The sequence below is a fragment of the Planococcus citri genome, chromosome 2, assembly GCF_950023065.1.
Source record: "Planococcus citri chromosome 2, ihPlaCitr1.1, whole genome shotgun sequence".
In the NCBI taxonomy this organism is placed as follows: domain Eukaryota; kingdom Metazoa; phylum Arthropoda; class Insecta; order Hemiptera; family Pseudococcidae; genus Planococcus; species Planococcus citri.
The window spans coordinates 24,877,079-24,895,022 of record NC_088678.1 but is presented as its reverse complement, the minus strand read 5'-3'; the positions used below and the strand labels follow the sequence as shown (position 1 = coordinate 24,895,022).

General features: G+C 32.9%; 1 protein-coding gene and 2 long non-coding RNA genes across 4 annotated transcripts in view; 2 read left to right on the top strand and 1 right to left on the bottom strand.

Annotated features, from left to right (window-relative positions):
- LOC135835170 (uncharacterized) overlaps positions 1–12,595 on the top strand; it is a 40,575-nt gene extending 27,980 nt beyond the window's left edge. For both annotated transcript variants that reach the window (XM_065349316.1, XM_065349315.1), the window contains exon 2: positions 10,717–12,595. In XM_065349316.1, coding sequence (XP_065205388.1) covers positions 10,717–11,823 — 1,107 coding nt within the window. In that variant the 3' untranslated portion in view covers positions 11,824–12,595. The remainder of the gene's footprint in view (positions 1–10,716) is intronic.
- LOC135835173 (uncharacterized) lies at positions 4,567–17,484 on the bottom strand. The gene is made up of 3 exons (XR_010556830.1): positions 17,358–17,484; positions 4,814–5,063; positions 4,567–4,737 (listed from the first exon to the last, which is right to left on the bottom strand). It is a non-coding gene; the product is annotated as an uncharacterized LOC135835173 (long non-coding RNA).
- The window catches only part of LOC135835174 (uncharacterized), a 51,035-nt gene continuing 50,455 nt past the window's right edge, over positions 17,365–17,944 (top strand). The window contains exon 1 of the long non-coding RNA XR_010556831.1: positions 17,365–17,490. This is a non-coding gene — a long non-coding RNA (uncharacterized LOC135835174). The remainder of the gene's footprint in view (positions 17,491–17,944) is intronic.

The window sequence follows — 17,944 nt, the reverse complement described above, 5'->3', positions numbered from 1 at the left end:
TAGATTTTGTAAAAAAAATTTGAGCGAAAACGAATGATATAAAGTGGTAACCTTGATCAATTTATTGAACTGACCTTTTTTGAAACACCTACTCTTTCCATCCTTTTTTTCAGGCATCCCTTTTGAGGGATGGATATCGAGCGTAGTATCAAATTGTCGAGAATTTGAAGGGGAACATTTTTTGTCATGGTACTTTTTATTGTAAACCTAATATTTTCGGAGTAAATCGCAAAAAACGTGAATCGGAACCGGTTTTAGCCCCCTAAAAAAGTTAGCTCCAGGGGTAGAAAGTGCGGTTTTTTTAGTAGTTCAGGGGGTTCATCTGAACACATTCCCGAAGAAAAAATTTATGTGCCAATTTTTTCCTTTTCGCCCTCGCTTTTTTACGTTATTTTCCTGCTCTATATTGTAAAAAAAAAGTTTTCCGAATTGTGATCCCTTTTGTCAGAATGGGTCACTGTTTACTTTTTAATCGACTCTTGTCTTATTTTATAGATTTTTTGCTAAGATCTAACCGATTTCCTAATTTTTTCAAACAATTTTAGCAAATCTTATTGATTTTACCCAAACATTAAAAATTTTTTTATGCCATGAAAATGTTTTAAAATTTTTCTTTTCATCTCAATTTTTTGACTAGAGGTATCTTATCTTGGCGAAGAGAGGGGAGGCACGTTGAGTTGAAAAAAATAATTCAAATTTTTGCAAATTTTCTACCATTTTGAAAAATGTTTATAACTGTTGAAACTTTTCCAGAATTTAAACGTTTCGCCAAAACGTCAATTGGTTTTCCACTTTTCGTTTTTTTTCTGATAGGATATCTCTTAGGTGGTAATTAAGTATACCTACATAGGTACCTACTCATTAAATTTAGAAATAAAAATTCCACATGTGATCTTAAGTTGAATTTTTGATCAACACAATGCAAAAAATTGCAAAAAGAACGAGAGGCTACAATTTTTTCTCAAATGAAAAAAATCGATAGGTAACCTTTTTTTTTGAAGAAATCAATTTTTTTTCATAAAACATTACCATTTTAAACTAATTTTTTTCAATTTTCAATAATGTAAGTATTTTTGCGTCACTCTGCCTCTTTTGAGGATATTTGTGAAATTGTGATGAATCTATCCTAACCTGACCTAATTTTGTATTTGATTTCACTTTTGGAAATTTTTATGCAATTTAGTCAGCTTAAATAGGTGTAGGGTGTTGCTTGAATTTTGAATCATTTCCACTACAATTTGTCTGTTTTCAACTTTTTTTGATTTTTTTTATAGGCTATAAATTGAACGATTTCGACAAAATTTTAAACATTTTTCAACAGGCTACATTATGATCATTTTTGGACGTTAAATTCATGGAAACTTTTGGTGGCATTTCTGCCATTTTTAAAATTGAATTTCCCCATTGAATTGCTAACGACATCCAGAAATATTTTCGATTGAATTGCTATCGACATGCAGATGAAATACAAATATCTTCGATTGCTTTAGGACTCTATTGATCGTAAAATGACTTATGATTTCTGGTAATCAAGCTCCCCATCCCCCTGAGACATAGGTATATTTGAAATTCTGTACTCCAAAGCAAAAAGGATGGAAGTCCATTTTTTTCGATTTTCACATCATTGGAATCATTGGAAGAGCTTTCCAATGATGTAAAAATCTAAAAATCCAAAAAAAAAATGGACTCCCATCCTTTTTTCTTCGGAGTACAAATTTATTCTTTACCAAAAAAATAATTTTGACGACTTTTTAAAAATTTATGTGATCCATTTTCCACAAAAAAAAAAAAAAAAACTCACAAGATTTGTTGAAATTGAGGTATAACGAATTTGGTCTTTGTTTTGTTTTTGATCTGCTGAATTAATTGGTGGTGGTTTGAGTCATTCTGATACCTTCAGCAAATGTTTTGATTTCCCAGTGTTGGAAAAATTGTCCTAAAACAGGCCAAATTTAAATTTAGCGCATTTTCGAACGCTGAAAAATCCAAAAATCTGCTAGAGATTCTGAAAAGGCTTCAGATCATAAACCAAACATCAGCTTTCTTTCCCAATTTTTTCGAATTTTTATTTTTCCTAGAAATTATACGTACCTATTTGAACTTTTTTAGAATTCGCAATTTTATCTTGCTTTAGTAATGTATTATGGATGGTCTTTCAATTTTCCTTTACTTGATTTAAAACAATTTTCGCTGGTAGAGATACCTTTTTCGTTGGGATGGTGGCTGATGGAAGCTCGTCTATGAAGCTAAAAATACTTCAAGCAATGTAAATGTCAATTTTTTTACTGGAGAGGTATAGATAAATTTTTTGATACTGTGAGTGGTTCCTTCAACTTTAGGTTTCTTCTTCTTATATTCATTATGCAATTTTGCAAAAGCCTCAAAATTCTGCATTTTTCGAATTCATTATTTAGATTCCCTGAAAAAAAAAACAGATGGAAATTGTTGCTTTATTTTTCAACTCGTTTTTTTAAGCTTCTTTTAAGTGAATTCTTGGGCCAGCTTTTCTTTTTAAAAAAATCACCAGTTTCGACAATTTTTCAAGTGGAACCCAATTTTATTGACCTGCAGTGAGTTTTGAAGTAAGCTGCTTTCCTCTCATTGTCTTTCAATTTGAGGGGAGAAACCAAGAACGCAAAAAAAACTACATCTGTTTTACACATACATAGGTAGAAATTTAATTCCAAAAAAGACCCTTCTCTTCTCAAATGTTCGTGACATTTCCAAAAATATTCATCTAATGAATCACGAATGAACTTACTCGTATTTCAAAATTAATTCATTTGCACATTCCAGTGACTCAAAAAAGACTGTAAGCATGTTTAACCTCGCTGCCACATTCACTCACAAAGAATCTCGTCACTCCCTGGATTTCGCACTCCCTCAAAACAAAATCTAAAAAAATAAACCTAATAATTACGCAGAATTTTCATTCACGACATCGCCTCCTACTAACTTGTAGATATACCTATTTTAAATGCGGTAAATTCCTTCTGCTGGTACCTACCTAGGTAAAGGTAAAGGTAACTCGAGAAATGATTTCATTGTAGTAAGTAATTTAGACCACGTCGCCACATTTGAACATACTTATCTTATGTGTAAATTTTCGCAATGCCTTGAGCTATCACGTTCAAACAGTGAATACTGAATTTCTCTAATGAACTTGGCATTTTATTGTATAAGACTATGTAATATCTAATTTCTCAGCGTGTTTGTTTTGAAGGGATGTGGTTTATTTGATGGTTGTAGAATGTGTGAAAAATATTAAAAGATGATTTAATAGCTCAGATTAAGTGATTTAGAGCAGGTTGCTAGAGTGATGTGTAAGAGAGCCAGGGGGTCTGTGAGATTGATATAGTTGTTATGGCTTTAATGAAAAATTAATTTATTTTTTGTACCTACCTTTGCGTATAGCTTTTAGCTGTTGGCGAATGTATGAAATATATCTATTCTGGCAATTTGAAGTTAAATTCTTGGTATGTCTATCTCATTATACCTACTGGAGCAGCTTCTGTGATGGAAAAAAATTACATATAACTTTTTAACAAATCAAGTAGTTGCTTTGAAATGATCCTTTCAAAGCTGGAACTCAATTTTTTTTCATTTTAAATGAAAGAAAAAAAAATTGATGACTTAATAAACTCTTTGAAACGCCTCTTCGTTAATTCTAAATTGGAATTTACCCATTAAAAAGTGTGTAGGTATAATATGAAAACTATTGCGATACACTCAGCACGATTTCTGAAAAAAATTGCTCTGAAAAATTCTCAATTTTATTAAATAACGAATTAATTTTCCAGCTGCGAGTTTCTCAATTCATTATTTCAAACTGTAGATTGACGCGTAGGTTGTCACAACGGGTGAAAATTTCATTAAAGCGAATTTACGCGTAAATAGAGATATAAAAATGAAATACCTACCTACCTATAGCTATCTATGCATTCGTAGGTACCTATGTTGGCGTAAAGCCATTGCATTCACCCTTCCACGAGATCGTTCATGTTAAGTACCTAGCTAAAATTATGTAATAGATTTTATCACAAAGAAGTATTGCAAACACACCACGAACTTACCTGGTGCCATGTTCTTGTACGGTTTGTTTACGACGATAACCTTTTGTCGACAAATTATGGTCAAAGATGGAAAAAAAGCTGCCAGCGAAGGTCGATATTTCTCTCATCATCACTCTTCAACTGTTGTATAAATTCTATACTCGCACCTTAGGTTTTTACAATCCGTCTGGTGAGAGATACAGGAAAAGAATACTTAGGAGGACCAAAATGGTCATTGTATTAGACTCGGAGATACTGAATCATGTCTTAAAATAACATAGGATGAAAGATAACCCGCGTTGAATATTAATTCGATCGGTTCGATAATGAGGTATGAGTGTAGCCAGGAAGTCTCAATAGGAGGGATTCGTAGATAGGTAGAATGATCAGATACCTTTGGTAGAAGAATCTTCTGCAAGACGTCATGCAGTCCTCAAAGGGTTTAGATTACATTTTTTTCAAAAGTTGACCACTATTTTTCTTCTTCAAAATTATATTTACATATTTCAAATAAACATTGTGGTGCGGTCACCTTTGTATGATTTATAACTGGTTACATCTTCCAGTTCTAAACAATGTGTTCATTTCCCGGATGGTGACATTTTCGCGTTATCGCGGATCGTAAAAAGCATTTTGAGACGGATTTTTTTCACTTTGGTCAACACAGGTAACTCGAGCCACAAAGCTGTGTAAACAATTAACATGTTTTTATGCGGTCTATACGTACGTATCTAAAGCTAAGATAAAATCTTTGTACGTACTTGCTCAGGAGAACAGTTCGTTGTCGAAATTTTTATCGTGCTGGTTTGGTATGCTGTATGCTGTATGCTGGTCATCGAGCTTTATTTGTGCGGTGTGGTGTGTGTAATACAATCTACAATCTCGGATGCGCTCTTCCGACGTCGTGCTGTACAAGCATCGTGACTATAGCAAGAGACTTCCTCGTATTGGAATTCACGCGTGTGTTTTAATTACGCGCTAATGGGCTTTTAATACGCTCGTACGCGGAGTCTGTAAATGAGCGATAGTTGAAAAAGGCGTACCGTTTTGTTAAATTACTTACTTATAGATAGACTGTCTATATATAGTCTATTGTACATAGGATAGGAGACTATAGGTACGATATATAACGAAATATTGATTTATGTTTTTATTCATTCCCACGCGTCCGTCTTGATATGTGAGGGACGACCTTGGTCCATGGATGAGGTGCTCTCCTTACCGTAATATTCGCCCAAGATTAGGTACTTATGTAATAAATTCTACATTAAGCATTGGAACGTACGTATATATCTAGGTACCGACCGTGTACGTTTCGTATGTTTACGTGGTATAAATTACGGTTATGTAATGTTAACTTACCTATCGTGTGAGTAGCAAATCCAAAAATTATTAGAACGCGAGGTATTTGTGTTTTAATACTAAGTAACTGGACTGAGAGATGCAGTTTTTTTCTCGTAAATTGCTGTTTTTCAATAGGTACACGTGCGAATAGTCGTTTGGAAGAATAAACATGGTAGCAAGCCAACATGCTTGTGAGGACAAATTTTCCAAATATTTACAATCTTGTTGGTGCAACAATTTATGAAAAAATTCAAAATTTTGCCAATATAGGTAGGTAAATAGCTAAATACATATCAAAAATGAGACATCCACACCTACATCTAAAATTATAGAAATTCCGTTTCCATCTGATCCATGAGATGTGTAAAAGAAAACCTGAAATTGGTCAACTATGTTTTTGTTCACGGTTTAAAGAAAATTTCAACTTGGAAAAAATTTCGAATTTTAGCGAGTCCAAAGTTTCAAAAATTTGAAAAATTTTCAAATATTACAAATCAATTTTTCAATTTTCTTGTTCAAATAGTCTCTTGATGTTCTCATTTCTGATTTCTCTCATACGTTCTAACTGCTAGAAAATCTAGAAGTTCATTTTTTGGATCACTTGAAGAAAAAAAATGTTTTTTTGCGAAAAACATGAAAATTTTTCAAACTTTGGGCTCCCGACGGAGGGAGAGGGAGTGTTAAGCATTCGCATGAAAATTTGAAATTTCTCCCCGTCTTGTTGGGGACACTTGGCTATGATTATTCGCTTAACTCCATCAAATTTAAGAAGAAAAAAAATGTAAAACAGCCCACCATATTATTTGATTGAGTGCAATGTTTCACCTTTATTGTACTGAAATACAAAGGTTTCTAAAAATGACTTCCAATTTTTGTTCTTATTTTCAAAGAAATGAAAGGAAAACGGACCCCCAAAACTCCCTAAACTCCAAAAAGTCATGTACTTGAAGCCAAATAAAAGCTGCGAGCTTTGGAAAATTTTTAAATTTCCACTCAAAAATTAAATGTAAGGTAGAGTGGGGTAATTGCAAAATTGTGACCTCATGCAAAAAAAATATCAATTTTCTGATTGTGCCAATTAGGGGGTGTCGAAGCAACAACAATTACCCCAGAAAAAATCGACTCGGGGTAATTGCAAAAACGATTTTTTTTTTTCATTTTTGCACTTACCACAAATATTTTTTTGCCCTAAATAACTTGAAAATGGTTTGAAATTACAAAAAAAAATAAACTTCCACGGTCACATGATGAGTTACACGTTACAGAAGTGATTATAACAGTTTTACTGAATTTTAAAATTATTGCTCTTTTTTAATGTTTTACTAATATATTTGATGAAAAATGTATTTCTATGACGAGTTTTTTACATAAAAAACATCAGAAATGATCAATAGTTGATTTTTTGGTTATTTTGGCGAGTTTAAAAAAAAATCATTTTTCAAGATTTTTTCACTAAAGAAAAATTTTTTGGGAAGTGGAAAAGTTATCGAATTTTTTACCGAATCAAGACCACGAATACATCAAAAGTTAGCTAATGACACGTAGAATACAGTGAGTGTGTTGAAAATGCAAAAAAAAAAAAATATTGCCCACTTTTGCATTTACCCCAACATGGGGTAAATGCAAAAGTCGATTTTCAAATTTTAAAATTGCAATTTTCTCCACGATTTGTGGATCAAATTGTACCTACCAAAATTTTACCATTGATAGAGAACCCCCCTGAAGTATACGTGGTACAAATTTTAGCTTCATCCGTGCAATAGTCTTCTCACAGCGCCCTCTCAAAGTGTCGCTAATCAAAAAGTACTTTGCAATTACCCCACTTTACCTTACCTATAAATCTTGTTAGATTCGTATTCATAGTGATTAAATTGACTCAAAAAGTTCTCCTCTCTTAGATATTTTGTTTAAATTGTCGAATTGTGATTTTTTGACCAGATTTTCTGTGATACCTACTTAGTTGCAGATGATAAGGGGAAAAAGGAAAAAATTCAACATTCCAATTATCAAAGAAAGGATTATGTAAAATCGAAGTGATTTCATTTTACTCGCTGAATCCAAATCTCACCATACCAAATTTTTCAATTAAAACTGTCCCTATACCAAACCGAAAATGTTGTCTAAAAATACTCTTTTAATAATTTTGATTACGTATTCCACTATGTGAAAAATCCTAAAAATTAGCATGGAGCTGAGAAATCCTTACCTATACATTGAAAAATATTTTTGAATTGACATTTTTTTGTTAGCTCAAACATGACGACGTGCATGGGCGTCTTTTTCAATAGGTACTTTCAAATCGATTTCAAGCTTTAGGTACTTGAGAAGGTGGAAAAATCTACTTGGAAAAACATTTTTCAAAAAATTTGGTGTTTTTATACTGGAGTGAGAGTATGAGAATCATATCTATATTTCATGATCGCACACCCCTCTCCGCACCACTTCAAGAGATAAAAAACTGACTGTGACTTGGATCTATTTATCCATCTTAAAATCGTCCTGAAATACCTCTTACTTTACCTTCATTTTTAAACAGAATGTCTGCAATTTTTATGACTTTACACCGTGGAAGCAAATTTTGAAGTTTCACATTACTATTTATTAGAAACTTGAATCTTAATTGTGCTTGAAAATTATAAAAAATGAACTGATGTCCCTAAAATTCCTCACTCGTTGAATATTTCACAAAAAATAAAAATAGTTTCCCATCACCTACATACATATATACGATGATTGGAAAAAGCCATACCTTATGGATGAATAAACCTCATTCAAGAAATTTCAAGGTGACAAAAGATTAAACAACTAATCTTCGTCCCTCTTAATTGCTATTACGTACCTATGTAGTGGAATGCTAACCCAATGACATCTTCTAAATTTAACATAAGTAGCACTATTGTATACGAATGAGCTGTCCATTCACATTATTCTCGTTCATAGAAGTTGGTATTTTATTTATTAATTTTTTTTTTTGAAAAATATTTACCTATGTAAGTATAAGAAGATGAGCTTTTGTAATATACAAAAATTTTCTGGTCTCTAGAATTTTTCAAAATGACTCAAAACAGCTTACACGAAATTGAAGAGTAGAGGGGGGGGGGTCGCTAAAAAAACGACAGTAGGTAGAGGTACCTACTTACGCATCAAACGTTGACGAGCAGAATTAGGTAACATTTTGATTTGTGTCGTATTCAGTCCAGATTTAATTCCTAGACTAAAAATTCGAGAAATGGAGTTTTGCTTCTCAAAGTTTCTCACTGACCACTAAAATGTATTCATTACCACTTCTACAGTAATTGATTTAGACACAATTTTCCAAAATCCATTTTCCATCCGTTTAAATCAAAAAATATTTTTCGTTTTACATATGTATTTCTCTTCTTTCCATTTTTTATTACATCAGTGAAAGGTCAGAATTTTGTAAAATTGCTCCTAGATTGATGGAAGCAGTCAAAAAAGCAATTATCTGAGTAATTAATCTGAATGTGTGCAGAGACGAGCTAAAATTTTATTTGGGTCATTTTAAAGGAATTTTCCGCAGCCGGTGTGGAAGACTGAAAGTAAATTTCGATTGGATGATATTTGCTTATACCCTTTAAATTCTCGGGTATTATTTTCCAAAAAATTTTGCAAGATTGTTTTTTGATACCTACTAATAAATGCTCAAAAATTTGCTAATGCTACACACCATTTTAAGGTTTCACATCCATCGAAATTCAAAAGAAAAAAAATGGTAAAAATCGATCTTATATTATATAGGTAATGGCCTTGTCCATTTGGTAATTAACTGCATTTTTATTTCCTGCCATGCTCGTCCCTTCGAAATCAAAGTCTATTTCGAACGGTTTATTTTTTGGGGGTATTTTTCAATTCGAGATGCATTTTGAATTTGAAAAAAAAACGAAACAAAAACACACAAATGGCTGAATTGTGTGAGGGGAGGGTGGGTGACAATTTTTCCAAACTCCAAAATTTCTCTTACCTGTTCTCACAAATTTCGAATCAATAATACCCTATGTAATAATTAATAAAGTAGGAAATTCGACCAAAAATATTGTACGATTACGAAGTACGTATGTAAGTAGATATTATAAAACTGGTTGCAGAAACGCACGTGCGGCTTTCCGGTTTGTTTACCGATTGCCGGATATGAATTTGATTTTTAACTACACAAAACTATTAATTTATTCGCCGCGACTGGATTACATCTTATCTTGTAGATGATTAGTTTCTCATGGAGTAGATTTTTGTCTGTGATGCTTGGTGCATTGTGCATTGATGGTCGTTTAGAAAAAATTACATAAATAATGGTTAAGTAATTGGACGATCTACTACATTGTTGCATTATTATTCTCATCAGAAATAGTTAGGTACTTCTCAACGATCGAGTTATAGAAAGAATTATGCACCTACCTTAATGAACGCTAACGAGCCTTTGTACCTACCTACCTACCTACCTACCTACAGGGTGGCCAGAAATATCGGGTACCCCTAAGAAAGTTTTTCATTAAAAATATAGGTTGGCAACGTGAAATAGATGCATATGATTGGTGGAATGTTATCTCTCCAGTCCAACAACCAATCATGTGTTATCATTATTATCATTCACTGTGACCAACCGAAGTATTTAGTTAGAAAACTTTTTTAGGGGTACCCGATATTTCTGGCCACCCTGTACCTACCTACCTACCTATCTAGCAGGCACATATTTATTTGCAGTCTTGTACTGCTGCAGGGTGATCAATATGGCATTATAGGAACATACCTACCGGTCTGGAATCTTGCTGCAATGTTTAAAATTGATCAAAACATCGAGAAAAATAAAATAAAATGAAAAAAGACTCTTATTTAATTTTTTTCCATTTTCGTTTTTCCATAGGTACCTACTTGATTTTTTAAATCATTTTTTTCATGGACATAGAATTTTTTGAAAGAATTGTTTTACACTCGTAGCTTTATTTTAAAATGGCGAGATGAATTTTATCATTATCACAAATAATAATTATTTGTCACCATCTGGTGAGCTGAATTTCATGATGTGGTAAAACTTCAAGTCATTTTCTTGTTGACGAATCATATTCCTTTCTCGCGACTATTTTACAGGAGATATGGAGAAGTCGAAAAAAATCATCTAAAAAATCCAATCTCCTCAGTCCTCAAAGGGCATATTTATCTAAGATACAGTGCCCACCTTTTCTAATATACCTATACATACCAAGTTTCTGATTTTGATCAAATTTTATCGATACGAATATAATCACTAATCAGCATTCAAAATAAATCACAATTAACGGCATCCGTTTGCTTTATATTGTTACAGATGACAGTGATTGGTGTGATCAGTGCCAAAATAGATGGATGGGATACGTCGCCAAACACTCAGTATCATATACAAACCGATGAAGGCCCAGAAAGATACTTCCGATACCAGACCATAAGCGGCCAGTACAGAAAAGAAAAACGCCTGCAAGATGGCACGGTAATCGGATCGTACGGCTGGGTAGACGCCGACGGATACCTTCGCCTCAACGACTACATAGCCGATAACGAAGGCTACAGAATCGTCCGAACGAAACGATTATTCGTAGGTAATCAAACGCCTATAGATTCGGCACTCCAATCAGCCAAATACGTTCCGCCGCAGGCCGGAACCGATGTTTCTAGTCCTACAGTAAAAGCAAACATTGTACCTCAACAGTACCCCGAAGATAAATCTAAATTTTTGCTATTCCCTAGCTCGACGCAATCGCCCATTTCGTCGACCTATGCACCGGCACCGCCGGATAACTCGAAATTCTTGCTCTTCCCGAGCTCTTCGGAACGTCCGGTATCTCCAACGACGTACTCGGCGGATAAATCCAAGTTCTTGATTTTCCCCGGATCGACGCCATTGCCCGGTTCGTCGGTTTACCCGAAACGTAGACCGACGCCGCCGGCCGGATATTACCCTTCGTCAACGCCACCCACCGTTCTGGCCCACGAAGCCGAAAACGACGCCACCGTTGCCATAACCCCTTCTACTTATGTTCCTGTATCCAAATACTATTATCCGAATAAAAGCTTGTACAAAGCTCCCCTGTATACATCCGCAGTCAAATCTAGGCCAGAATATAATCAAAATTCCATCATCAGTCCGAGTCCGTCCTACTTTGGCGATAAAGTGCAGTATAGCAGAAAGTCGTTCGATAACGAGACGCCCTACGATGGCGTTTCTGTCACACGGAACGGTTTCAAGTATTTTTTGCCCAGGCAATACCACGAAGAAAATAGCTCCGGACAAGAACGCACTGGAAGCTTCGGATACATCGATCCGTTCGGTATCCGTCGCGTTGTTTATTACAACGCTTCCCCGGACACCGGTTTCGTGCATAGGAAGAATAACAGATATGTGGGATTCAACGCAACTCCCTACGATCCTAGACCATAAATCGCTGTGATATTTTGTTTCTTTTAAATAATGCCTCTATACATAATATTATATACGTAAATACCGATTATTAGTGCCTTTTTTGTTCGGTCCGTGTTCCCGTCCCGTTCCGTCCCGCACGTACGTTGTGAAATGCATAACTTACTCATAAATGTAGGTATTGTATTCGAGCGAATCATGTTTGTAAATAACGTGTACATTTTCTTTTTTACAAAATTAACGTCTCGAATAACTTAATTTATTGACATCTAAATTAGATCTCAGTAACATATCGTAATTATCTGTACCTATTAATGGTCTATCATTCTATTGCCTATTTCGTGTTTTTGATGTGTCAGTAAACGATGAGTGTAGAACTGTAGAATGTGAATGGATCGTGTATGATTAGGTAATATGTACTGTATAGGTATGAATGAACACAGTTTGACTCGGTTAATCAAAAATTCTGTCTTTTTTTAAAATTCCTATTCCATGTGTCTATTATTTTTCTTCTTTGTAATAGGTAGGTAGTGCTTGAAAATGTACGAAAATTCATTATACCTTAGTACAATAGATTCAGAATGAATGAAATGTTGTAGGAGTACAAATATGAGCTTTTTTCATTGTAAGCAACTAGTTTTGTTTTTCACTTACAAACACGAATGTTTTTTTATTTTTATTTTTTTCTTGATAAATGTTAATAACTTACGTTAAGATGATAAGTATTTATTTATTTTGATTAAATGCGAACAAAAATCAAAAATTAAATGTGCAAATAAAAATTTTAAAAATATTGATTCATTTATTTCATCTTAAAGATCTAGGTGGGCTCTTGATGCACTCAAAATGTTGCTCATCTGTAGATGCACGGGTTGACGAGCAATTTAAAAACAATAGGTAGGTACATTAATGAAATAAAAGTTAATTTGAACTATTAGACTTCAAACATTTGGTACCTAAGTAAATCAATTTCAGTATGATTATTTCATTGTTCAGCAAATTTTAAAAGCTATAGGTACAAGTCATTGTTGAAAATAAATATTCATTCCGTGAAGGGCAACTTTTCGACAATTTTTCGATTTCATCCTAGGTGAATGACCTTAAAAAAATCAGTGACCTTGGAAAAAGTCAAGATGGTTTGTAGGAGGATCTATCAAATTGAAAAAATTGATTAAGTTCACAAGTAAGTAAAGAAAACATCGTCGAAAGGCTACGTGAGATGCAACAAACCATATTATTTCAGATAATTGATGCATTTATAGAAATTTTATTTTACTTCATTTTACTCCTTAAAATTTGATTCAATACCTACAAAAAAAATCATATTCTTGAAATTTTTATTCAGTTATATAGATATGCAATTAGATATTTGTACATTAGGCCTGCGCTAATTTCCCACATCGTCTAAAAGTTGTTTAAAATTAGTGCTCAAGTAACTTTTTCAGCAAAAATCCAACTCTTTCGATCTCAAGAATAGGCAACCTCTATGTCCTATGTTATATAGGAACTACTACGCTCGATGAGAACGAGATAGAAGTTCAAAAATATCATCGAAGATTGTGAGTCTAAAAGATGTCAAGACTTTTGATGTCTGATTATAGTGAGTGAATCTAGTACTTGAACCGATTTTTGGTTCCAATCTGTGTCAAGAACTGACCCGCATTTGAAAATAAAATAAAATAAAATAAAATAAAATAAAATAAAAAAAACATAATAAAACAAAATAGACCTAGGTAGGTATAGGTATTCTCTTCAAAAGCTTCATTTTTGATTAATTTTCTTCAAAAACTCTTAAAGTTTGAACGTTTTAAGCATTTTGAACGTGGTTTTTTGTAACTTTTCGGTTTTGCTGTTATCAAATGAAATTAAAATGATGAAATAAAAGCATTCAAATCATCACTGAAAATTATCAAAAAAAAAAAAAAAAAAAAAAAAAAAACGTTGAATTTTCCCAAAATGCACCAAAAAGTGTACAAAAAACATGTTCAAACTTCAAATGATGTAAAAACGCTCAAAAAAGCATTGAACAGAATAGTACAAAATAAATATCTACTGATAAAATTTCAATGAAGGTTGCCTCTATGATTCATTGTGAAGTGTTGAAAATGTTAAAATGATGTAAGTAAAAACATGAAAAAAGTATTGGATCACTGAAAATCACCAAGTCTTGAGTGATTGAAGAAATGGTAAAATGATGCAAGATTATTTAACTGCTAATGATGCATTAACATCACGGAAAATTTCCCAAAAGTAATGAATTACTTTATTTTATCATTATTTGATGATTTACAGTGATTTAGGTATCATACTTACTTAGTACCTATGTAAGTACATATTTTAAAGGCGTTTGAACAAGCATTTTTTTGGAATTTATTTTGGCAAACCTCTGAAGTTCTGACTTATTCTCGCGTGTTTTATTGAATTTTAGTGTTTTTAAACTTTAAAGTGTGTTTTGTTGTTGTTGTTGTTCATTGATTTTATATAATTTCAACACACTTTTGAAATTTTTTCACAGCAAACAGGGACGTAGTGAAGTGGTTTTGCTAGGGAGGGGGGCAAAAACCCTATGATTCCCAACTTATTCGACTGAAAATTCCCAAGTTGGGTGAAAAGAGAGAATATTTAAGCTACAAGTGGTGAGGTTCTGTTCAGAAAGAAATGAAAAATTTGAAATTTTTATATGCTTTGAATATCGTGAGTATTTTTGGAATTTTTCTGCTTGATTTCCATATTCTTTAAATTTTTTTAAGTACTTAGTATTTTGAATGGCCCGACAGAAGCGAGGGCAAAAGTTTTGTAAAATTAATGATTTGAAAAGTATGTAGAATATCATCAATTTTAATGTAAGAGTTCAGTTTTTCTGATCTCAAGTTTCTTTAGAAAACATGTGAGTAGAAATTGAAAAGTAGAACATCAATTTTAATAAAAGAATCAAGTTTTTCTGGTCTCAATATTTTTCAATATTCAATCGTAAGTTTTTTGAAATTAAAGCATATGTTTGCAAACTGTACTATAAGTACATTTTCAAAGATTCTGAGGTTGCACGGCCATCTAGCATAAAGTTGCAGTCCAAAATGGCTGATTTCTGCGTATCCAGATTGTACTAAGTAGCATGAATTTCTTATCAATATTTTTTTGGACTTAGTGCGTTTTGGAAACATATGCTTCAATTGTAACCCAGGAGAAGAGAATCAAATTAGCCCGAGCGAAGTGAGGTTAAAAGCTTCCCCGGACGAAGCGAGGGCAAAATTTTTCAAAATTTGTAATTTCTAGAAGCAAAACACCTGTAATTTTGATGTGAAAAGTTACAACAGTTTACCCCGAACAAAGCGAGGGCAAAAGTTTTTGAAAAAAATATGAATTTTAGTTGGGAAAATCATAGATTCAGAAACAGATTTGGTTTCAAAAGTTGGGAAAGCTGTTACTTTGATTTGATGATTGTCAAAAATTTTAGTTTTTGAAAACTATGAAACTAAAATAAGGTTATTATTGTCAACATTTTTGTATTTTCCCAACTTTCTTGAATTTCTCACAATTTTCCAACTTTTTCCAACTTTCGCGGAACACTGAGGGGCAGGCTGCCTCCTAGCCCCCCGCTTCGCTTTGTCCCTGACAGCAAATTTTAAAATTTATTTCGCAGATTCATGTACAAGTATTAAAATTTTCAAAATTAAGTTTTTTTTTTAATTTCCAATAGGTAAGTAGGCATAGTTTAAATCATAATTTTAGCCAAAATTTAAAACAAAATAATTTGATATATAAATTGAGTAGGTGTGTACGTATACAGGGTGGACAGAAATATCGGGTACCCCTAAGAAAGTTTTTCATTAAAAATATAGGTTGGCAACGTGAAATAGATGCATATGATTAGTGAAATGTTATCTCTCCAGTCTAACAACCAATCATGTGCTACCATTATTATCATTCACTGTGACCAACCGAAGTATTTAGCAGAAAACTTTTTTAGGGGTACCCGATATTTCTGTCCACCCTGTAGGTAGCAGGTACCTATTCCTATCATTTTCTTTTTCGATTGATCATCTTTATATTTTTTTTATTAAATTTTGTTTTTTGATCTTTAGATTTTGAAATTAGGTTTTCAAATTTAAAAGGTTATTTTTACATTTTTCATTGTAGTGATGAGAGGTCAATCTTAATGGAATGAGATGAACAATACATACACATTTAGAACAACAATTAAAAAATTCACGACTAACGAGCATCTATGGAAAACCACGTCCACCGCCTTTCTATTGCTAAGCATATCGCACCTCGGGAGTAATAAGGTCACATCTCAAAAAAAATCGATTTTGATGTTTTTGCATTTTTGGGGTTTGCATGACCCCCTGCAACCAAAAATAACACTTTGAATCGGGTATGCTGCTTAGATCATGTAAAAAATGCAAAGGGCCTAACTCAAAATTTCTACAACATTGCAAGTTGTTTGGAGTTATAAGGTCACATCTCAAAAAACTCCTCTTTCTTTGAGTAAAATTCGCACATACAAAGTGTCAGAAAACAGTTTCGATAGTTTTGAACGTTTTTAAGATGTAAAATAATCACAAGGAGTGTATTTTTTGTAGATTTGTTCCAAAACAAAAAATTTTTAAAATAGAACATTTTTCAGAAAAATTAATTTGCATATACATTGAAATTTTAGTTTTTTGAGAAAAACTCAAAAACTAAGCACTCTAGAAAAAAACTAACGACATTATGTCGATTGGAAATTTAATTCTCTACAATTTTGTTATCATGAAATTTTTTTTGGACGCTTTTTTTCGCCTCCAGATCACTTTTTATGAAAGGTTATAACTCAAAATGTTTTCCAAACATTGAAATATTTCCTCTTTAAGAGTTTATTTTTCAAAATATTCTTATGCTAAATGAAGGTAGGATACCCAATCTTCAAAATGACATGCTATTCATTCCTCACAATTGATTTTAAGTTGATGAAAATGATGAATCAAGTTTTAAAAAAAAAGAAAATCACTCTCCTGTAAAATTTCACTTTTTTGAGATGTGACCTTATTACTCCCGAGGTGCGATATGTACGTCCTCTCCTCTTTCCATTTTCTTGATTTTCTTTCCATTTTTTAGTGAAAATATCCTCAATTTAAAAAAAAAAGTAATCAAAATCAGATTCAAATTCAATCTTTGAAGTTTGAAGGAGAGATCAGAGATCATTTTTACACTCCACATTAAATTACGGATCAGTAAGTTGATTTTTAGTCGTGTTCCAGAATTTTGTACTATGATGCATAATGTGGCTAAAATGGCTGCACTGGTTAATTCTTATCACTTCTCAAGTTCTTATCAGTCTAATTTCAAATTCGGTTTTAATTTTAATATTTAATCAACAGTTTCCTAAAAAATAAATGCATGTGTTTGGTATAAAAAATGCCACATTTAATCGTTGCGTTGGGAGTAATTGTTCGTATCGTGTTCATTGAAAATGCTCGTGATTCTTTTTCGAAGTTCAGACGACATGGGTCCTATTTTTAAAACCTTAGTATGTAATGTCCGGATGTTCATAGTTTTGAATCTTCCATCACTACCTGTCGGTATGTTTCGATCATAAAGTGCGGATTCCTCTCTGGATACCAATACAAAAAGAAACCAATCAACCGGACAGCTTTCAGCATCCCATTTTGACGATTAATTTATACGAATCATGGTTTCAAAATCAAGGTAAGTGGAGAGCTACACAATAATGAATCTTTTCAATGCATGTGTCAGTAGTAGTATACAATATAATATAATACATACATAATTTACAGTAGATTATGTGAAAAAGAAAACTAGAATACTGGTAACAAACTACTTTTCTACTTACTATGTATGACCATTGTTAGTGCATGCGGTTAGACTCATACACATTTTGCTTTCTAAACAATTCAAGACGTATCTATCTAATACTTAATTGGATTATCAACAAATCAACCTTTCAACGAATATAAATTACTGCCGGAGTGCCGGTGATCGTCAATAACTAGTTACTGATCATAAAGCTATAGCTGGATTTTTAAATTTCCTAATTTCATAAAGGGCATTAGGTATTGTACCCACAAACTAGCCACAAACATATGTAGATAACTTGCTACTGTCGGCAAGGTTTACTGTCACTTGATGGCTAGCTTAAAAT